This window comes from Callospermophilus lateralis, chromosome 2 (assembly GCF_048772815.1).
Source record: "Callospermophilus lateralis isolate mCalLat2 chromosome 2, mCalLat2.hap1, whole genome shotgun sequence".
In the NCBI taxonomy this organism is placed as follows: Eukaryota; Metazoa; Chordata; class Mammalia; order Rodentia; family Sciuridae; genus Callospermophilus; species Callospermophilus lateralis.
In genome coordinates this window covers 35,882,170-35,905,936 of record NC_135306.1, presented here as the reverse complement: position 1 = coordinate 35,905,936, position 23,767 = coordinate 35,882,170, and the positions used below count along the sequence as shown (strand labels likewise).

At 37.3% G+C, this 23,767-nt stretch overlaps 1 protein-coding gene and 1 pseudogene across 2 annotated transcripts in view; both read left to right on the top strand.

Annotated features, from left to right (window-relative positions):
• Reck (reversion inducing cysteine rich protein with kazal motifs) overlaps window positions 1–23,767 on the top strand; it is an 86,688-nt gene that overhangs the window by 48,136 nt on the left and 14,785 nt on the right. For both annotated transcript variants that reach the window (XM_076843288.2, XM_076843289.2), the window contains 4 exons: window positions 2,973–3,152; window positions 17,142–17,354; window positions 18,939–19,075; window positions 21,527–21,667. In XM_076843288.2, the coding sequence (XP_076699403.1) occupies window positions 2,973–3,152; window positions 17,142–17,354; window positions 18,939–19,075; window positions 21,527–21,667 (671 nt within the window). The remainder of the gene's footprint in view (window positions 1–2,972; window positions 3,153–17,141; window positions 17,355–18,938; window positions 19,076–21,526; window positions 21,668–23,767) is intronic.
• Window positions 21,831–22,902, top strand: LOC143392075 (neo-calmodulin pseudogene; annotated as a pseudogene).

Genomic DNA, 23,767 nt, shown 5'->3' with positions numbered 1-23,767 from the left:
ATACCTCAACATTGTAAAAGCTATCTATGCTAAACCCAAGGCCAACATCATTTTAAATGGAGAAAAATTGAAAGAATTGCCTCTAAAAACTGGAACAGGACAGAGATGCCCTCTTTCACCACTTTTATTCAACATAGTCCTTGAAACTCTAGCCAGAGCAATTAGACAAATGAAAGAAATTAAAGGGATATGAATAGGAAAAGAAGAACTCAAACTATCATTTTTTTATTGACAACATAGTTCTATGTTTAGAGGATCAAAAAAAAAAAAAAACTCCACCAGAAAACTTCTAGAATTAATAAATGAATTCATCAAAATAGCAGGATATAAAACCAATACCCATAAATCAAATGCATTTCTGTGCATCAATGATGAATCCTCTAAAAGAGAAATTAAGAAAACTACCCTATTCACAATAGCTTCAGAAAAACTAAAATTCTTGGGAGTCAACTTAACAAAAGAGGTGAAAGACCTCTACGATGAAAACTACAGAACACTAAGAAATTGAAGACCTTAGAAGATGGAAAGATCTCCCATGCTCTTAGATGGGCATATTTAATATTGTCAAAATGGCCATACTGCCCAAAGCACTATACATATTCAACACTATTCCAATTAAAATCCCAACGTCATTCCTTATAGAAATAGCAAAAGCAATCATAAAATTCAATTTGGAAAAATAAGAGACCCAGAATAGCCAAAGCAATCCATAGCAAGAAGAGGGAAGCAGGAAGCATCACAATACCAGGTCTTATACCACAAAACTAAGATAAAAATACACTTCTCTCACCACTGGGATAGATCTTCCAAACAAAATCAAAGAAACTATAAAACTCAATAATACAATCAATAATTTGAACTTAACCGACACATATAGAATATTTTATCCATTAACGAGCAAAATACACTTTCTTCTCAGCAGCACATGGATCCTTGTCCAAAATGGACCATATGTTATGCCACAAAGTAAGTCTTAGCAAATACAAAAAAAATAGATATATGACCCTGCATTCTGTCTGACCATAACGGAATTAAATTAGAAATCAATGATAAAATTAAAAATAGAAGCTACTCCAACACCTGGAGACTAGACAATATACTATTGAATGATGCATGGACAACAAAAGACATCAGGAAGGGGATAAAAAAATTCTTAGAGGTAAATGAGAATTCCGATACAACACATCAAAATCTCTGGGACGCTACGAAAGCAGTGTTAAGAGGAAAGTTCATTGCATGGAGTTCATTCATTAAAAGAAGAAAAAATCAACAAATAAACAACATTACAGCTCAAAGCCCTAGAAAAAGAAGAACAAACCAACACCAAAAGTAGTAGAAGACAGGAAATAATTAAAATCAGGGAAGAAATCAATAAAATTAAGCAAAAGAAACAATTCAAAAAATTGACAAAACAAAAAGCTCGTTCCTTGAAAAAAATAAATAAGATTGACAAATCTTTAACCAACCTAATAAAAAGGAAAGAGAAAACTCAAACTAAAATTCATGATAAAAAAGGAAATATCATGATAGACACTACTGAAATACAGAAGACAATTAGAAACTATTTTGAAAATTTATATTCTGGTAAAATAGAAAACCTTGAAGACACCAACAAATTTCTAGAGGCATATGATCTGCACACAATGGCTGAAGGATCCCAAGATGGAGGTGGGCCAGGCTTGGCTCTGGCATGGGTCTGCAAGTTGGCAGGGCAGTCCTGGGCCATGGCCTGGGCCTTAGCTCCTGTGCAGGTCTTTGGGGCGGTCCTAGGCCTGGGCCTGGGCTCTGGCGTGGGTCTGCCAGTCGGTGGAGCAGTCCTCACCTAATATAACTTTATTCCAACTTCCTCATCCTCATAATGTATATGTGCTTTATTGAGACTAGGGACCTTGTCTGGCTTATTCACCACTGCACTTCCAGTGTCTTGAACCAGCACTCACACAAAATAGGCACTCAGTAAACACTAGAGTGAATAAACAAAGTTAAAGATATCCTCTTCATAGGGGTGATCTTGAGATTCAAATAAAATGTGAGAAGAGTGGAGAATTTTTACTTGTGACTTTGTATATTTCAAAATAATAAAATTTTGCCTAGAGAACATGTATTACTTTTATGAGTAAAATAATGGAATGAATATAATGTATAAGAGCATGTTGGAAATGGTGCAGATAGTTTTAGCTATATACACATATTTAATTTGCTTTGTAATCATCAAATACTGAAAATAAGAATGTCATATATCAACTACAATAATATATAGGGGCTTTGGAATAACTTCAGGAACACAAATGGATTGGAGTAGTTTTACAGGAGAAACTAGCAGACCCTGCATTTATAAAGCTTCTTAAAAGAAGTCAGAGGACTATGTCATGGTTTGCCTCCTGTGATTGCCTTTATGGAGAAGAAAAACATGTGCTTTAAGTAAAGATCAAAGTGAGATCAGAAAGATATAGGAAGAAATAATTGTGCCAAGAACTAAAGATATACAAATATTGTAACTGAACATTAAATTTAGCACTGAGCTTTCTAGCAACCATGGCAAAGAGAAAAGATAACCAGGTGTACACCTTTGATCCAGCTACCTGGGAAGCCAAAGCAGGAGGATCACAAGTCTGAGGCCAGTCTGGGCAATTAGACCCTGTCTCAAAATTGAAGGAAAAGAAAGGGCTGGGGATAACTCAGTGATAAGAGTGCTTTCCGAACATGTGCAAGGCCCTAATTTCAGTCCCCAATACTACCAAAAAGAAGGAAAAAGAGAAGGGAAGAGACAGATAACTTAAAAAGCCTATTTTTCGTGGTGGGGAAAGAAAGGTCACTTTTTCTGGCTCCAAAACCTAGGAAATAGTCATTTAACTCTTTACTTTTTGTCTTATTAAAAAAGTATATAGTTCACAGATTACCAGTTTTACTCAAATCAGGTATTTAATCATATGGCTTTTCTCTATGTGTCTGCACTTGTGCTTTTGTTTCAGGGAACTGTGCACTAAACTTTATAGCATGAGCTGGGGCAATACACAGAGTTGGCAGGAATTTGACCGCTTTTGTGAATATAATCCAGTGGAAGTGTCCATGTTGACCTGTCTAGCAGATGTCCGGGAACCTTGCCAGTTGGGCTGTAGAAACCTTACTTACTGTACTAATTTCAACAACAGGTAAGAACAATTTGTACATGGAATGGAAATATTTTATCATTAATCACTTGCTTTTTGAATAAATGAAACACCACTTTACTCTGATTTTGTTCTTTCTGGTCTAAAAGAAAGCTTTATTTCCTTATGGTTTCATTTTTAAAGGCTATGTTCCATCTAAGTTACCTCTGGAAAAGGAAGCACTCTTAGGAAGTTCCTTCTAATCTAGAGATACCTAAAGTTTCTGGAATTCAGAGAATTTCTTCTGGTCTTAGACCCTTCTTCCTTCTGCTACACCACCAATGGAAATAATTCATTGCAGAATAAATCATTTTTCACTACTGGATCATATATATGTCCACTTTTGGACTGCTTTCTTTGCAGGGCCTTCACCCTGGTTGATGTTCCTGCTCAGTGAGTCTCCCATTTCATACAAAAATATTTCTTTATAGAAGTAATTTGAATACGTGTCTTTCTGAGATATCAAGTATAATAAGAAAAATAAGGGCCAACAACTGGACCTTGGAGCATATTCCCAGGGCTAAAGAAATAGTGAAGAAAAAGAAAAAGGGCCTCCAGAGCACAGAATGGGAGGACTTCACATCAGAGAAGCTAGGGAGGGAACATTTCTTTCTTTCTTTTTAATATTTTTTTAGTTGTAGATGGACTCAGTACCTTTATTTTATTTATCTATTTATTTTATGTGGTGCTGAGGATCGAACCCAGTGCCTCACATGTTCCAGGCAAGCGCTCTACCACTGAGCTACAACCCCAGCCCCAGGAGGGAGCATTTCTTTTTTTTTTTTTTTTATATTTATTTCTTCATTGTAATTGGGCACAATACCTTTATTTTATTTGTTTATTTTTATGTGGTGCTGGGGAACGAACTCAGGCCCTTGCACATGCTAGGCGAGCGCTCTACCATTGAGCCACAACCCCAGCCCAGGAGGGAACATTTCTAAAGAAAAGGTGACTGTTTTTGTGAGCTGCAGCCCAGAGACCCAGAGGCCAAAAAGGAAGAGTTGGGCCAGAAGGAAGTTGTAGATTTTTTTTTTTTGTCAGATGATATTTACCTCAATCTAACACACATTCTATCCTTTTAAAAGTATTCAACTCATTACTTTGAGTAAAATAATTGAGATATCTTTACAAGAAGGGATGGTGGAATAATTCAATATCTATATAAAAAAAATAAAAGTTTAACCTCTATGTCACACCATACACAAAAATTATTTTAAGATGGATCATAGAATTTAAAATAAAACCTAGGCAAGTGTAGTGGCACTAACCTGTAGTCTTAGCTACTTAGGAGGTTGAGGCAAAAGAATCACTCGAACCAAGGAGTTTGGGGCCAGCTGGGGCAACATAGCAAGACCTATATATTGTTGATGGAAATATGAATTACTGTAGCTGTGGGAGGCCACCACATCATATGACTAGCATTTTCCTCTCCTGGTTGGTTGAGGCCCTATCAGTCACTTCCAGAGATCTGGCCACATCAAAGTGGCTGTAGACAGTGGCCCCGATCTTGAGAGTCGTAAAAATGCTCCCAAATGTGTTTTCATGCTGGGTGTGCCTTCCTACATCCCCAGGGATCAAGTTACCTTACCTGTCCTTGTAACTCTGCCCCTTTTGACCTTTTTTGGATGGAAATTTCTAAGAACCAGAGTCCCCCAATAAAAGACTACTCCCGAACATGCTATCTCTCTCTCACCAAATACCCAATAAATGGTTTTTAACCTTCTCCCAATCCCATTGGGAAATTATAGCCCTTATGGAAAGCAGCATGGAGGTTTCTTAAAAATTAAAGAATAGAACCACCACATAATCTAGCAATTCCTCCATTGGGTTTATATCCTAAGTCTGGAATCAATCTGCCCAAGATATATTTCACTCCTATGTTTGTTGCAGCATTATTAATAACAAAGGTATGAAATCAGCCAAGGTATCCATCAATAGATGAATGGGTAAGGAAAATAGAGTTTATGGGCTGGGGATGTGGTGCGGCCCGGGTTCAAACCTCAACACCACATACAAACAAAAGATGTTGCGTTTGCCGAAAACTAAAAAATAAATATTAAAAAAAAAATTCTAAAAAAAAAAGAGAGAAAATAGAGTTTATATACCCAATGGAATACTATTAAGCCTTAAAAAGAAGGAAATCTGTCATTTGCCACAACATGGATGAACCTGGGGGCATTCAGTGAAATAAGCCAGGCATAGAAAAATAAACCACTGCATGATCCTGCATTTAATATGTTAAATCTAAAAATATTGAACTTACAGAAGCAGAGAGTAGGATAGTGGTTACCAAAATGTAGAGGGACAGAAAGGGGAAGATTGGGGAGATGGCACTCAAAGGATACAGAATCTCAGGAGGAATGAGTTTAAGAGATCTGTTGTACAACATGGTTGACTGGAGTTGACAACAGTGCTTGAAAATTGCTAAGAGGGTAGATTTGAAATATTCTTACTGTACACACAAAATAAGCATGTGAGGTAATACATGTTAATTATCTTGACTTCACAATGAATACATATTTCAAAACATCATCTTGTGACTTTATGATATTTGCTAATAAATGGATGGATCCAGAGAGTAAGTGAAATAAGCCAAAAAGCCAAAGGCTAAATATTTTCATTGATATGTGGAAGCTAACCCACAATGGGGGAGGTGGGGAGGTAAGAATAGAAATTCAGTAGTTTAGACAAAGGGGAATGAAGGCAAGGGAGGGGGGCATAGGAAAAGGAAAGACAGTGGAATGAATCTGACAATGTACATATATGAATACACCACAGTGAATCCCACCATCATGTACATCCACAAGAATGGGGCCCTAATTAGAATAAGATATATTCCATGCTTGTATAATTATATCAAAATGGATTCTACTGTCATGTATAACTAAAAAAGAACAAATAAAACATTTTTTAAAAACATCATTTTTGAACACCATAGAGTTTTTGCCATAAGAGTTGTTAGGACTGGGGTATAGCTCAGTAATAGAGTGTTTGGCTAGCATGTGCAAGGTCCTGGATTTAATACCCAGCACCACAAAAAAAGAAAAAGAAATGGACATTTAAGTACATGAAAGGTTTATTATTCTTCCTAGCAATATGTTAATTAAAACTTAAGTGAGATGCTCCTCAACCCAATACAGTGGCCACAATTAAAAAATTGGCTGGCTAACACGTGAAGCAAAATGTATGGTTAAACACTTTAGCAAACTGTCTCTCGGTTTCCTAAAAGTTAAATCTGTGACCCAACAATTCCATTCTGAAGAATTTACTCAAGAGACGTGAAAAATGTGTGTTCAAAAAGATTTATGTAGTAGTGTTTTTCATAATAGCCCAAAATTGGGAGGGGGATCCAGAACATCAAAAGATTGAGAAACAACATACTGTATGTTTCAAACAGTGGAATGGTATACAGCAAGAAAAAAGCCAAACTACCAATACACCCAAAAGCATAGGTGAAACTTATGTTGAGCAAAAGAAACCAGAAATAAAATTCGGCTCCCCTGCATTAATGGGAATGAAAACTCAGGGGCACTCTACCACTGAGCAACAGCCCCAACACCTTTGTATTTTATTTTGAAACAGGATCTCACTAAGTTGTTAAGGCTGGTGTTGAATTTTTGACCCTCCTATTTCAGTCTCCTTAGTCTCTGGGATTACAGGCATGTGCACCTGGCTCAAAATAGATTCTTGATTATTCCATAAACATGAGGTCTAAGAATAATCAAAATAATCTATAGGGATAAAGATCAGAAAATCATCACCTTTGGTGGAAGGGGGAATTGACCAAAGGAGGGCATAAGGGTACTTCATAGGGTGATGGAAATATTCTATTTCTTGTTTGGGGTTTTGATTACATGAGTTTTCAAACATTATTGAACTAAATCCTCAAAATCTATGCATTATTTATATATAAATTATACCTCAATAAAATATTATTTTAAATTAAATTCTGTTACTCATCAAAAAACACAATTATAAAAATGAGAGTGACCAGGTGCAGTGGCACATGCCTTTAACCCCAGCTACTCCAGAAGATGAGGTAGGAGGATCACAAGTTCAAGGTCTGCCTTAGCAATTTAGTGAGATCCTGTCTCAAAATAAAATACAAAACAGTATTGGGGTTGTAGCTCAGTGGTAAAGCATCCCTCAGATAAGAAAGGAAGGAAGGGTAAGAGGAAAGGAGGGAGGAAGGAAGGAAAAGGGGGAAAAAAATGAAAGGGTGCCGCAGTCTGGCTGGGCACAATTCAGGAGCCACTTGTCAAAAGAAAGAAACTTTATTTTTAGAACCACACACGCCAAACAAAACACTCCTCAGGAAAAAACCCTCAGAGCCCAACTGCCACCACCGGCTTCCCACAAGCCACACTCCCCAACCACCAGCCTCCACACCTCCCACAATCCTCTTGTTCTTGAGGCCGATTGGCTGGGTTGCATGGGCGGAGCCAAAAAGTCCCCCAATGAGCAGCTCCGTGGCCTGAAAGGGCAGGGAAACAGCCCAATGAGCTTCACCACAGAGGAGCCAATCAGCTAGATGTTGCTGGGGCCGCTGTGAGCCAGTCATCAGCTGGCAGTCTGAAAGTTTGCTGGGGCCCCTTCAGCTGTGGCTCTCAACATCTCCCCCTCTCTGTTTAAACAACAAGCATGTGGCTTAGGGACCGTGCCTGCCTTAGGTTGTCCAATAGTACATATAGTTCTTACCCGTTATCGGATGAGCTGACCTCAAGGCATCAGCCTCCTGTCTTGGGTTGGTACCATTGTAATTGGATCTTACCCGTCACTGACTACCAGTCCAGTATACAGCCACACCTGTGTAGAGATCTTCGTACCAGCGGGGGAAGGGGGGGGTTGAGGTTCTTTGCCTCACCTCTGTTGGCCCCCAAATTTTAGCTGGATGATCATGACAAGCAGAAGGGAGGAAGATACACCAAGCCAATTGATGGCTCCTTTTGGAAAAATTGTACTACCGATGACACCATCAGCATAAATACCCCAACACTACCAGAAGTCGCTGCACCAACAGATAGTTCACAATGCTTACAAGTGAGTTCACAATGCATACAAGTGACACATAGTCCAGGCAAGTTCTGCAAGCAGTTCAGTGATGGCTATTGCAGAAGCTGTAGATTGGTTTTATGTTTGTCTTCATGCACTGGGATGAAGATAGGAATTCTGGCAATAATGGCTAAAGAAAAAATTATGTAACATTCCAGAAGGCACTAAAAGAAAACAATTTTCTTAACAATTTACATTGTCTTCACTGAAGATAGGAATTCTGGCAATAATGGCTAAAGAAAAAATTATGTAACATTCCAGAAGGCACTAAAAGAAAACAATTTTCTTAATAATTTACATTATCTTTAAGAGAATTATTAAATATAATGAAAAGGAAAGGTGAAAGTAAACAAACAGATCTGTTAACCTCCTTTTTTGTTCACATATTAAAACAATCCTTAACAATTGTTTACCTAATTTAAATTAAACCATTTAAATCACGTGAATAAAAAAAAATTATTTGGATCCATTTTTTCATGAGCGCTCATCATATATGACATATGGACATACGTACATTCAAACACAAAACACAAGTGTGCACACATAATACATACGACACATAATAGTAAAGGCCTTATAACTTTTTACAGGTGAAATCTCCATTGCAATGTTTAAAAACTCTATAGTCAAAAAATAGAACTGATCAGCAAAACATTAACCTAGGTCTGTATGAGCTCAAAAAAACAAAATATGGGAAAGGGCTATAATAAAATAGATATTGAAAAAAGCATTCTGGTTCTGTCGCAGATGTAAGAATAACCAAACTGGAGTTCTGGATATCACATCTTCTTTTTGGTCTGTAGAAATCGCTTTAGTTAATCTGTCTGGAATCCAAATCAGCTGCTGTTCCCCCTGTAGAAATAAACAGACTCCCGACTCCAGGCAATCACTGGGTCAGGACCTTAGTTAATCTCTCTGGAATCCAAATTGGCTGCTGTTCTCCCTGTGGAAACACACAAACAGACCCCCGACTCCAGACAATTACTGGGTCAGAACGTTTCCATTGTCCTGTTAGAATATCCTTCCAAAGTACCTTGAGCTTATGTATATTTTTTGGACACATATGCCCTTCCGCAGCACTAAGCCCTGATGAATCCAAATTTAAAAAGTTTAGAGTAAAAAGGGTTATTTTAAGTTTATCTTTGGGGAATATATACCCCTTCCCAATTCCTTCTTTTTGATTTAATAAGTACATTTTAATAGTTTGATGAGCTCTTTCAACTATGCCTTGTCCCTGTGGATTGTATGGGATTCCTGTTATATGAGTAATGCCAAATGATGAGCAAAATTGTTTAAAAGAGGTTGAAGTATAACCAGGGGCATTATCTGTTTTTAACTGTTTTGGAACGCCCACAGTGGCAAAATTTTGTAAGCAATGAGCTATAACATCTTTAGTTTTTTCTCCGGCATGAAGGGAGCCCATCAAAAATCCAGAAGAAGTATCAACTGTAACATGCAAATATTTCAATTTTCCAAATTCTGGCAAGTGTGTGACGTCCATCTGCCAAATATGGTTAGGTATCAGTCCTCTAGGATTGACTCCAAGATTAACTTGTGGTAAAAAGGTCACACAATTTTGACATTGTTTTATTATTTGTCTAGCTTGTTCCTTAGTTATTTTAAAGGCTTTTGTAAAGTATTAGCATTGACATGGAACTTTTTATGAAAATTTGTAGCTTCTTCTAGTGTAGAGAAAATATGTATGTCATGTGTAGTTTTATCTGCTAAATCATTGCCCAAACTAAGGGCTCCAGGCAATCCTGTATGTGCCCTGATATGTCCTATAAAGAATGGATCTTTTCTGTCCCAGATTAGACTTTGTATAGTGGAAAGCAAAGAGAAAACAGTAGAGGAAGGGGAAATCCTACCAGCATCTTCAAGGGATACTATAGCATTAACTATATACTGACTATCGGAAAATAAATTAAATACAGAATCTTTAAACATCACAAAAGCTTGTAATACTGCATTAAGCTCTACCTTTTGAGCTGATTGTTTGGGTACTAAAAATGTAAAAGTTTGATCAGGTGTAACTATTGCTGCTGTACCATTATTTGATCCATCAGTGAATATATTTGGGGCATTCCCAATAGGTATTTTTCTTGTCATTTTTGGAAAAATTACAGGATGTGATGACCAAAAAGACAATAAAGGATTAGATGGTAAGTGGTTATCAAATGAAACATTAGATTTGCACATGATTATTGCCCAAGTATTTAACTCATTAGCTAACTCATCAATTTGATTCATAGTATATGGAGTAATAATTTTATTGGGAGAAATTCCAAACACTCCCTTTTTTGCTTTTATTCCTTTGAGTATTAATTGTCCTACAGCCTCAGGATACCTAGTAAGAATAGTGTTAGGAGAATAAGATAAATGTATCCATAATAATGGACCTTCTTGCCAAAATACTCCTGTAGGAGTATTTTTTGTTGGTAGTACAATAAATAATAAAGGCAAACTTATATCAATTCTATCCAAATGCATATTTTCCATATATGTTTCAATGATTTTTAATGTCTTTCTTGCTTCAGGCGTTAACATTCGGGGTGAATTTGGATCTGATGGACCTTTTAGGATATCAAATAAAGGTCCCAACTCTCCTGTTGGTATACCTACATAAGGCCTTATCCAATTTTTGTCTCCTAATAACTTTTGAAAATCATTAAGTGATTTGAGTTGATCTACTCATATTTGAATTTTTGGTGGATGGACCATGGTTGAGGATAATAGAACTCCTAAATAATTAATTGGAAAATTTAATTGTACTTTATCTATTGCTATCTCTAGATTATAATTTTTTAATAAGTTTGTAAGTGTGGCATAACATTCTAGCAATGTGTTTTTAGCTTTGTGTGCTAATAATACATTATCTATATAGTGAAATATTTGTAGTTCAGGATTTTGATTTCTAAGTGGCTGGATTGCTTTGTTAACATAAATTTGACACATAGTTGGGCTGTTAGCCATCCCTTGAGGGAGTACTTTCCATTCATATCTCTGATCAGGACCTTCATGATTCAGTGCAGGGATAGTAAATGCAAATCGTGGACTATCCTTAGGATGAATTGGAATTGAAAAAAAAAACAATCTTTAATATCTATAACTAAAACATACCAAGTTTTTGGCAAAGCAGACAATTGAGGAATCCCCGATTGAGCAGGTCCCATAATAACCATCTCATTATTAATGGCTCTTAAATCTTGCAATAATCTCCATTTACCAGATTTCTTTTTTTTTTAAGAATTTCTTTTTTAGTTATAGATGGACACAATACCTTTATTTTGTTTATTTATTTTTTTATGTGGTGCTGAGGATTGAACCCACTGCTTCACACATGCTAAGTGAGCACTCTACCACTGAGCTACAACCCCAGCCCCTACCAGATTTCTTTTTGATGACAAAAATGGGAGTATTATGGGGAGATACAGAAGGTTGTATATGTCCTTCCGCTAATTGTTGTTTGACCAGATCATGGGCTGCTTGTATCTTTTCTTTAGTCAGGGGCCACTGAGGAACCCATACTGGTCTTTCTGATTTCCAAGTAATTTTTATTGTCTCAGTGGCCCTTTCTGAAAATCCAACCCATGTCTGTCTGTTCCTTGATCTATTTGTATTGGTGCTGCTATACCTTGTTCTTGTTTTTCTAATCTTTTTCCTTTCCTAAAACCTTGTCTAGTCATAATAGTGGGTGCATTTTGGTTGATGTTATTTGTTAATGTCAAACCTAATTGATCTAGGACATCTCGTCCCCATAAATTTATAGGAAGATGATCCAATACATATGGCTGAATAGTTCCTTCACATCCTTCAGGATCCTTCCAATCTAATACCATTGCACTTCTATGGGGATTAGTCGCCACTCCTAGGCCTCGAAGCGTTTGAGTGGCTTGTTGTAATGGCCAATGTTTTGGCCATTCTTGACGAGAGATGATGCTAAGGTCTGCACCTGTATCCAGTAGCCCATTAAATTCATGTCCTTGAATATTTAGTTTTAGCATGGGGCGAGAATCTAAATTTAAAGACAGCATAGCCCAATCTACACCTGTGGAGCCTAATCCCTTGGAACCTCTTTCTACAGCATGACTGGAAAATTTATCATGTAGGCTTGGTATTATTAGTAATTGTGCTATTCTGTCTCCTGGTGAAATTACTGATATACCGTTTGGAGAACTGGCTATAATTTTTATTTCACCTTCATAATCAGGATCAATTACCCCAGGACTTATCATAAGTCCTTTTAGAGTAGAAGAGCTGCGTCCCAATAATAAACCTACTGTTCCTTTGGGAAGAGGTCCTTTTACCCCTGTGGGAATGATTTGAACTCCCATCTCTGGAGTTAGTACTGCTCTGGCGGAGGCACAGATGTCCAACCCTGCGCTCCCTCTGGTTTGTCTGATGAGGGATCTGATGGACAATGTGTCCTGGGCACTACCCTGATGGGGTTGCTGGGTTCCTCCAGTGCTCCATATATTTGTGGTTTTGGGCCCCAGAGCATTTGGCCCCCTTGTCCATTTTTTGGCAACGGAGCCCGATGCCTTTCTCCATGATATCATGGATAAACACTTGGTCCTTGTTCGTTTTTTGATAATGGAGTACCCTCTATGGTGGTTTGAGAACGGCATTCATTAGCCCAATGTCTCCCTCTACGGCATCGTGGGCAAATACCCGGTATTCTACTCCTTTGATACCTAGTTTTGTTAAACCCTCCTCCTATGGGGCAATTCCTTTTAAAATGTCCTGTTTGTTCACAATTGTAGCATGTTCTTGGCTTGGCATCTAAAGCCTGTTTTACTGCAGCTGCCACAATTTGCCCTGGTTCATTAATGTCTCTGGCATCTAAAGCCTGTTTTACTGCAGTTGCCACGACTTGCTCTTGTTCATTAATGTCTCTACATAATTTAATATATGTGTTTAAACTTCATGTTTCCATGGTCTAATGATATCTCTGCACCAACGATTCGCTTGGTCATAAGCCAGTTGTTTTATTAATGGCATTGCTTGTTCTGTATTCCCAAAAACTCTGGTAGCTATTTGAATAAGCCTATCTACAAATTCAGCGTAAGATTCATTAGCTCCTTGTATTATCTTAGATAATTGACCTTGTAAACCTCCATGTCCTTGTAAAGTCTTCCATGCCTTAACTGCATCTACAGCAATTTGTAAATATACACCAGGATCATATGCAATTTGTTGCTGCTGATCCTCATAAGATCCCTTTCCTAACAACATATCTAGATTTCTCTGAGGATAACCAGCTGCTGCATTTCGCCTAGCCGTCTCCTTGCAAAATTCCTCATTGGCAACCTTCCATAACAGGTATTGTCCTCCATTTAGCACAGCTTTACACATATTAGCCCAATCTGCTGGCGTCATGTTCAAGTTGGTAATGGATTCGACCAAGCTTACAGTGAAGGGTGCTTGAGGACCATAGGTTATTACAGCCTCTTTTAGCTGCTTCACTGTTTTGAAATTTAAAGCATGGTAAATTCGCTGCCCTCCTACCTCAAATACAGGGCATGTTAATACTTGAGATCCTGTCTCAGGATCCGAACTATCAACTGCGGGGGTGGGGGCCTCCCAGCATATGGAGGTGGCCTTGTCAGTTGGACACTTACGTCCTCTGGTGATAGAAAGGTGTTAGTAGCAGTCTCCTGTAGAGGTGGTGCTGTTGGTTGGACACTTAAGCCCTCTGGTGATAGAAAGGTGTTAGTAGCAGTCTCCTTTTGTAACTTTCCCCCTGATGGCCTTTTCTGCTTTACACTTTCTTTCTCTGTCTGACTACCTTGAGAGGCCTTCTCTTTTACTTGAATCTTTTCCTCTGTCTGACTAGTTCGAGAGACCTTCTCTTTTACTTGAATCTTTTCCTCTGTCTGACTAGTTCGAGAGACCTTCTCTTTTACTTGAATCTTTTCCTCTCTCTGACTAGTTCGAGAGACCTTCTTTTTTACTTGAATCTTTTCCTCTGTCTGACTAGTTCGAGAGACCTTCTCTTTTACTTGAATCTTTTCCTCTCTCTGACTAGTTCGAGAGACCTTCTCTTTTACTTGAATCTTTTCCTCTGTCTGACTAGTTCGAGAGCCCTTCTCTTTTACTTGAATCTTTTCCTCTCTCTGACTAGTTCGAGAGACCTTCTCTTTTACTTGAATTTTTTCCTCTGTCTGACTAGCTCGAGAGACCTTCTTTTTTACTTGAATTTTTTTCTCTGTCTGACTAGCTCGAGAGACCTTCTCTTTTACTTGAATCTTTTCCTCTCTCTGACTAGTTCGAGAGACCTTCTCTTTTACTTGAATCTTTTCCTCTGTCTGACTAGTTCGAGAGACCTTCTCTTTTACTTGAATCTTTTCCTCTCTCTGACTAGTTCGAGAGACCTTCTCTTTTACTTGAATCTTTTCCTCTGTCTGACTAGTTCGAGAGACCTTCTCTTTTACTTGAATCTTTTCCTCTCTCTGACTAGTTCGAGAGACCTTCTCTTTTACTTGAATTTTTTCCTCTGTCTGACTAGCTCGAGAGACCTTCTTTTTTACTTGAATTTTTTTCTCTGTCTGACTAGCTCGAGAGACCTTCTCTTTTACTTGAATATTTCTACTATAACTATAATACAACCCAAGAAGATAACGCCAAACAAAACTGAAACAGAATGAAACAAAATTGGAACAATAGAAAATCATTATAGCCTTTCTATCCTCCTGAAATGTCCATCCGTCCTTTCTCCCTATCTGTTCCTCAGATGCGAGCGGTTTTTCTTCCATCTTTCACATCTCCAGGGACAGGCAACTTAAAACAAAAGTGAAGCAAAACAAAAGAGGAAAATGGCTACCCATCCTCTCGCCCTGCCCTCAGGGGCGAGCAGTTTACTTACCCTCAGTCGCTCCCCGTACGGGCCACCAAATGCCGCAGTCTGGCTGGGCACAATTCAGGAGCCACTTGTCAAAAGAAAGAAACTTTATTTTTAGAACCACACACGCCAAACAAAACAGCTCCTCCGGAAAAAACCCTCAGAGCCCAACTGCCACCACCGGCTTCCCACAAGCCACACTCCCCAACCACCAGCCTCCACACCTCCCACAATCCTCTTGCTCTTGAGGCCGATTGGCTGGGTCGCATGGGTGGAGCCAAAAAGTCCCCCAATGAGCAGCTCCGTGGCCTGAAAGGGCAGGGAAACAGCCCAATGAGCTTCACCGCAGAGGAGCCAATCAGCTAGATGTTGCTGGTGCAGGGAAACAGCCCAATAAGCTTCACCGCAGAGGAGCCAATCAGCTAGATGTTGCTGGGGCCACTGTGAGCCAATCATCAGCTGACAGTCTGAAAGTTTGCTGGGGCCCCTTCGGCTGTGGCTCTCAACAAAAGGGTAAACCACAACCTGGAAGAAAATATTTGTACTATATGTAACTGATGAAGGACTTGTATCTATAATATATAAAGAACTCTTAAAATCCACTTTTTTTTTTAAAGCAAAGGGCTAGACAGCACAAAAGATGTCCAGCAATTAAATGAAAACACAAGTAAAACCCAATAAAAACAGTCTTTCATACATTGCTGGTGAGTGTATAAAATGGTATTGCCACTTTTTGAAAATAGCATGGTATTTGAAAGTTATATCTACCCTTGACTCAACAGTGGTATCCCTAGGCATGAAAACTAGAATTAACTTTAATTTCTATAAATAGATAATAGGATGGTCTCAAAGCATTGTCTGTGGTCTCCAAACCCCTTCAGGGGAGTCCACAAGATCAAAAGTGTTTTTATAACAACACTGGTTGTTATTTGCCTCTTTCTCTTAATATTCTCACAAGAGTGAACAGAAGAATTTTCCAGAGGCTGAAACATGATATATGAGCAGAAGACTGAATGCAGAATTGGATATGAAAACCCAGCTATTCTCTATCAAGCCAGACATGAGTACAAAACTATAGAATAATCTTATTTTCATGATTTTTGTTTAGTTTTGGAAAATGTAGTTATTTCTCATGAAAGTAATGCTTATATTAACATGTAATAGGTTTATTATAACTTAACTGAATTAATAATCACTTTTAAATCTCATTTTCATTTCTAAAGTTATAAAATATTGATGGTTTCAACCCACATAAAAGCTTTCTGAGAACCCAATAATTTTAAGAAGGTAAATGGGTCTTGCGATCAAAGTTTGATAACCATTAGGATAAAAGCAAAATGATATATATTTATCAATGAAATACTATTCAAAAATAAGAAGAAATGAAATACTGGTATATGCAACAATATGGATCAATCTCAAAAAGATTATATTTGACCAAAGACCCCAGACCCAAAAGAAAATATGCAATATGATTCCATTTATATGAAATTCTAGAACTGGCAAAATTAATCTATGGTGATAAAAATATGAAAAGTCTAGCCTCTGGGTGATCTGGGGTGACCTGAGAGAACTTAATAACACAATAGAAATATTCTTTTACTGGTGTAGATGTATCAGTGTGGTTGTTCACATTTGTCAAATCAAATCAAACCTGTAAGATGTGTGCATTTTATTTTTTTAAATTATTCCTCAATTTTTAAAACTCGGACTCTTTTGTTTTATGAAATGAAAGAAATAAGGTGGTCTGGGGATGTTAGTCCTATCCAGAGCATTTTAAAGTTTTAAAACTGCCTCATGAAAATATGTTAAAAAGAAAACATGCAATCACTTTCAACACTGGTGTCAACACTGAATCTTCATATACATGCCAGGCTGATATCCCTTGTTGAGTTTTATGTGCTTTCTTCTTTCTGGGGTGTTGCTTAGTAGAAGAGCCCTTGCCTACTATATAAAAGGCCCCGGGTTCCATCCTCAGCTGTGTTAAAAAAAAAAAAAAAAAAAAAAGTCAGATTTTCCTGATACATTAATATGTCAGGATTTTACTCATTGCCTTTGATTTCCTTCTGGCAATTTTTGGTTTTGGTTTTGTTTTTTAGGCCAACAGAACTTTTCAGGAGTTGTAATGCTCAATCAGATCAAGGAGCTATGAATGATATGAAGCTGTGGGAAAAAGGAAGCATAAAGATGCCATTTATCAACATACCTGTTCTTGATATTAAAAAGTGCCAGCCAGAAATGTGGAAAGCAATAGCTTGTTCACTGCAGATTAAACCTTGTCATAGTAAATCTCGGGGAAGTATTATTTGCAAGTAAGTTTCTTTCATTATCCTGACACTTCAGTTTGGATTCAGTCCCTCTATAACAATCTCTCCCATCCTTCCCTGTGCCTATTACTCCGCGCATGTCAAATGCTTTCCCACTTTTTCTCCCTCTGCTTGAAATACTGTTTACTTCCCAGCACCATTTGCACTTGCCTACTGCCTGCCCTTCTTGGTTCCTCTCAAATACCAGACATTCCTGTGGAGTCTTCCCAGATTTCCCCAGCTGATAGTAATTCATCCTTATTACAAATCCCTGTAGGCCTGTAAGTGTACTTTCTTATAGAACTTAGTTCAAGAAACATTTACTAAATCCTTTTCAATGCACAATTCTGTTTTCATATTTTAATTTGTATGCTCATCTTATGTTCTGCTAGACTTTGCTCTCCTTAAGGAACTTATTTTAATTTGTGCCATTTTTCTTTTATCCTCTTTGGTCCTTTTCTATTTTTAGGTATTAGCATAATCCTAACACACAATAGGTATCCATAAATGTTTCATGAGTAAAAGAGCTAGTGAATACAGTATTTGGACCTGTTCCCAGGAAAAATTTTTGAATGATTTGCTTAGGAAATCTAAGGTAAAGACGGGAACCATGATGGTGGGTAAAACCAAAAGTATTTGACTACATAGTAATCCATATCAGCTAGAATTTTTTTCCAAAAGCTTTTCGAAAACCAAATTAATATTTAGTCCCTAAGTTTTTGGTGTGTGACCCAAAAACTGGCTGCTGGGTACTTGATGACTCATTTCAGATTATTTCAGTCTTAAACAAAGCCTAGAACTATTTCTGATATGACTTGGGGATGACCTGAAAAGGGGAGGTACTGAGGTATAGCTATTGGGTGAAAAGCAAAAAGCAACAAATGGGAAATATGTAGACTCTTAGCATAGAAAACTTAATAGAAGTCAAATCCTTATTCAAAACTCAGAAAGTTTTAACATAATGGACTCTGTAGCTGTTATAAGCCAAACACCTCAATGCTGATAATTTAAAAGATTTTAATAAAAGAAAAAAGGTGGAAAATAAGGAAAAAGGAAGCGAATAAGCAAGATAGTGTCCTGACAGTAATGATATATGATTTTGCAAAGGTCAAATGAGACAAGCCTAATTTAATTTCCTTTCAAAGATGGTGAAAAGCCACATTGATAGCAGGAACAATAAGTGTAAGTATTGACAATTTGAGCAAGGCTTTTGGTTTTAGATTAGAGAAAGCAAGGGATGCTTTGAATATTATTCAGCTGTCAGTTCACCATGATTCCTCTTTTTTGTATATTCACCCCTAACCAATTTGAAAACATTGTCAAGTAATTAAAAACTCACTTTCTGGAAAATTTTAGAAAAGGAAGTAATTTTGACCAGACAATTTGAGGTTCCTTGTGGTAGTAATTATCATTCTGTCAAGCCAACAAACTATATCCCTTAAATTTTGTGACCAGTGTATCAAAAAAGAAAAAAGACAAAAAAAAAAAAAAAACCCACACATTAAACTAGAATGTAGGCTTCTGTGAGTTTGAGCAGATCCCTTCTTTGAGCCTCAGATTCCTAAATTTGGATGTATTTTTCTTTTCAAGATCTGATTGTGTGGAGATTCTCAAAAAATGTGGAGATCAGAACAAATTCCCTGAAGACCACACAGCTGAAAGTATTTGTGAGCTTCTATCACCTACAGATGACCTGGAGAATTGTATACCTTTAGATACATACCTCAGTAAGTACTGTTCTTGTTTTTAGGTTTCAACTACTTCTCTCTTGATCTCTGTCCTTGCTATTTTAGATGAGCATTTATCTATTGAGAACATGTGTTTAAATGATACTATCTCAATTACAGACTTTTAGTTGCTTCGCCTTTTTAACCCAGGAAAGCATTGTCATCTTAAGTTTTGTAAGAAGTGATGTTATATCAATCTAAGCAAGTATGAATTGTTATTCATCAGAAATTCTAAGCTGTGAATCGGGGGCTAGCCTTCTCTGATATCATTATTATCTCCTTCCACTGTGATGTGCAGAAAGTAGAATTTCCTCTAGAGAGTATTCAGCTTGTTGTCATCAGAATATCAGTGTACCTCAGCCAGCCACCCACACAATAAAGAATGATAGTCAGATTTGTATAGGAAAATGGCACTTATCTCACTGTTTCAACTTCTCTCTGCCAAATACTCCTGCCAAGTAAATTGGTATCTCATTGAGGAATTCTGAGCTGAGCTTGTTGGCAACAGTGTGAATTGAATAGTTGGAGGCCAGGGAATAACCAGTAGAACAGAAAGAACTCCTACACACTCAGTAGTTAGGAAAAGGGAGTTGTTTAGGCTGCCACCAGGGGGCATCAGGGCTGTGAGCTGGCTGGAACACAGCGAAGCACCTACTTGGTTTCTTTTCCCATGTCAGATAGGATTAAATTCAACTGCAAATAACAGAATAGATAGAAGTAAAAGAAAACTCAAAAACAATATTCTGAGACTGTTTGGGTGGCTCCATCATCAGGAATCCAGGCTCCTTTTATCTTTCTCTACTAACTGTAGTACTTGGCTTCAGTCATCAAGGTTATTTCATGTAATTTATTATCACAACATGGCTATTGGAATCCTAGCCACTACACTCTAGTTCCAGAGAAGAGGGAGAGCAAACAACTTCTCATTGGCCACCCCTAGTTGTATGGAAAATGGGGAAAGATTATCTTTTTAGCTATTGGCCTATTGCTACCCTAAGTAAAACTGGAGATATGTTAGTAAAAAGGAGAGACAAATGGATGCTGAATTTGTAGTTAGCAGAAATTGTCACATTTTATTAAGACCAACAAACTATATCCTTTAATCTTTATGACCAGTATAGCCAAGGGGAAAAAAATGCATTAAACAAGAATGTAGGCCTCTCTTGGTCTGAGCAGATCACATCTTCAAGCCTAATTCCTTATGTATAGAATGGAATGGCTGGACTAGATGAAATGAACTCCAAGAGCCCTTGTACCTCTATAAGTCTTGGGGTCTGAATCTAATCTAAAATTAAGTAAGCAAATCTTTTTTCTTTTTCTTTCTTTTTTTTTTTTTTTTTTGGTACTGATGATTGAACTCAGGGGCATCAGCCACTGAGCCACATCCCCAGCCCTATTTTGTATTTTATTTAGAGTCAGGGTGTCACTATGTTGCTGAGTGTCTTGTTTTTGCTAAGCCTGTCTTTGAACTCACGATCCTCCTGCCTCAGCCTCCCAAGCCACTGGGATTACAGGCGTTCGCCACCACACCTGGCTAAGTAAGCAAATCTAATATATTCACAATCCTAGACTATTACAGCAATCCAGTAAGAACTATTTCAGTAGGAGAAAAATTAAAGAAATGCTTTTTTCTTAAATTTCAGATATCACACACAGTTTATCTTAAATGAGACTCTTCCTTGCTAATTATTTCAGAAGTTAAATATAATCATGGTATGGGATTCATATTACCATAGTAGATGGCTATTTATGATAAAACATGCTAAATTATTCCTCTTAAACAGAAGCACCTCAAGAGGCTGAGCAGGAGGATCTCCAGTCAGGGCAATTTAGCAAGACCTATCTCAAACTAAACATTAAGAAGAATTGAGAATGTAGGTTAGTGATAAAGCACCTCTCAGTTCAATCCCTAGTACCAAAATAAATAAACAAATAAACATGAGCACCTATTTTGCCACCTTTTACAAAATATACTTATCACTTTGTAGCCCTAATATTACTTACTACTTGTTATTTTCTGAGTTTATCTTTTATTTACACAATATGTTTATTGACTGGCTGTAACTCTGTAGTAGAGTACTTGCCTAGCATACATTGTATCCCAAGCACCACAAAAATAAATAAAGTATATTTTATCTACCAGATATAAACTCTATGTCAGAGACTTGTCTATTTGTTCATCACTATATCTTTAGTGCCCAGAATCTTGCCTAGTATATTGTAGGTACCCAATAAACAAACACATAAGTGAATATATGTATCTTTATGCTAAATTTATAAATGATGAAAAAATCTATTTTAATAGCTTATTAGAATCCAGCCTTGCTTTATGCCCATGAGCTCTTCATTTATTTTAGCCATAATTAACTCAGATAATTTACAGACTTCTGTTATTCTTTCAAGTTGGTTAAACTGATCTGTTTTGGGGGTTTTTGGTTTTGGTTTTTTTAGGGCCAAGTACTTTAGGTAACATCATAGAAGAAGTGACTCATCCCTGTAACCCAAATCCTTGTCCAGCCAATGAGCTCTGTGAAGTGAACAGAAAAGGGTGTCCATCTGGAGATCCCTGTCTTCCATACTCTTGTGTTCAAGGTAAGAGGTAGGTAGGTGCGGGTGTGGGATGAGCATGAATAGATTGCTCTAGTGTTTCTTTGGGGGTTTTCTGGTATTTATAGGGGTTGTCTTTGGAAGGTTACAAGGGACATTTTATTTTTTAAGTTATGTTTTTCTATAATGTTTAGTTTTCCCAGTAAACATGTATTTTCTGTATAAGCAAAAAAAAAAAAAAAAGAGAGAGAGACAACACATGTAAACTTTTAGTATCAATTGAAAACTTCATCTCATAATGAATTATAAGGTTCTTGACTACAAAAGAGAAGTTTGGGTTAGCTCTTTGTATTTTCTCTTCCATGTTGTAATGCTTGACAAATGTTCATGTTTTTTCTTTTCTTTCCTTTAGTATGTGGAAAAATATCATATTCAATAGGATGTAATAATTATCATCATAAAGGTTAACCTTGGGGCTGGGGTTGTGAATCAGCAGTAGAGCGCTCACCTAGCAAGTGCAAGGCCCTGGGTTAGATCCTCAGCACCACATAAAAATAAATTAGTTAAATAAAGATATATATGATTAACCTTATTGGGAGGCTGAGGCAGAAGGATTGCAAATTTAAGGCCAACCTCAGCAATTTAGCAAGACCCTCCCTGTCTTGAAAAAATTGTATAAGTGTTCCTTTTGATTAGTCTGAGTAGAGCGAGTGAGCTAAGTGGTTGTGTTCATGTCTCAGAAACCTGTAGCAATCTCAGTATGGCTGACCGACTGAAGAGCAGTTTGAAGAATTCAAAGAAACTTTTTCACTAATTGACAAGGATAGTGATGGAATTATAACAACAAAAGAATTGGGAAATACAATGAGGTCTCTTGGGCAGAATCCTACAGAAACAGAATAATAAGACATGATTAATGAAGTAGATGCTGATGGTAATGGCACGATTGACTTCTGAATTTCTGACAATGATGGCAAGAAAATGAAAGACACAGGCAGTGAAAAAGAAATTAAAGCAGCATTTCGTGTGTTTGCTAAGGATAGCAGTGGCTATATTAGTGCAACAAAGCCTCGCCATGTGATGACAAACTGTGGAAAGAAGTTAACAGATGAAGAGGCTGTTGAAATGATCAGGGAAGCAGATATTGATGATAATGGTCAAGTAAAGTAGGAAGAGTTTGTATAATGTCAGCAAAGTCAAGACTTTTCAGAATGTGTTAAATTTCTTGTACAAAATTGTTCATTTGACTTTTCTCTTTTTTTATTCCAATTTGTTATATATGACAGCAGAATGTATTACAATTCATATTACACATATAAGAGCATATTTTTTCATATCTCTGGTTGTATACAAAGTATATTCATGTCTTCATATATGTACTTAGGGTAATGATGTCCATTCATACATGATGTCCTTTCATAATGATATCTTCATGTATGTACTTAGGGTAATGATGTCCATCTCATTCCACCATCTTTTTTATACCCCTTGCCCCCTCCCTTCCCCTTTCTTTCCTTTGCCCCATCTAGAGTTCATCTATTCCTTCCATGCTTCCCCTCCCAACCCCACTATGAATCAGCCTCCTTATATCAGAGAAAACATTTGGCATTTGATTTGGGGGGATTGGCTAACTTCACTTAGCATTGTATTCTCCAGCTCCATCCATTTATCTACAAATATCATGATTTTATTCTTTTTTATTGCTGAGTAATATTCCATTGTATATACATACCACAATTTCTTATTCCATTTATCTACTGACAGGCATCTAGGTTGATTCCATTGTTTAGCTATTGTGAATTGTGCTGCAATAAACATTGATGTGGCTGTGTCTCTGTAGTATGCTGTTTTTAAGTCCTATCCTTGGGGTGTAGACCGAGGAGTGGGATAGCTGGGTCAAATTGTGGTTCCATTTCAAGTTTTCCAAGGAATCTCCATACTGCTTTCCATATTGGCTGCACCATTTTTACTTTTCTGTGTAACTTATCTATAAAAGTAGAAACACATACTATACCCCTAAATTACATCCCAGGCCTACATAATCTTTAATAGCTACACAGAACCTTTAAGATTTCTGTCAAGTGTATCTAATGTCATAAAAGTCATAAAACAACATCATAGAACATTACCATTAGCATTTTTTTT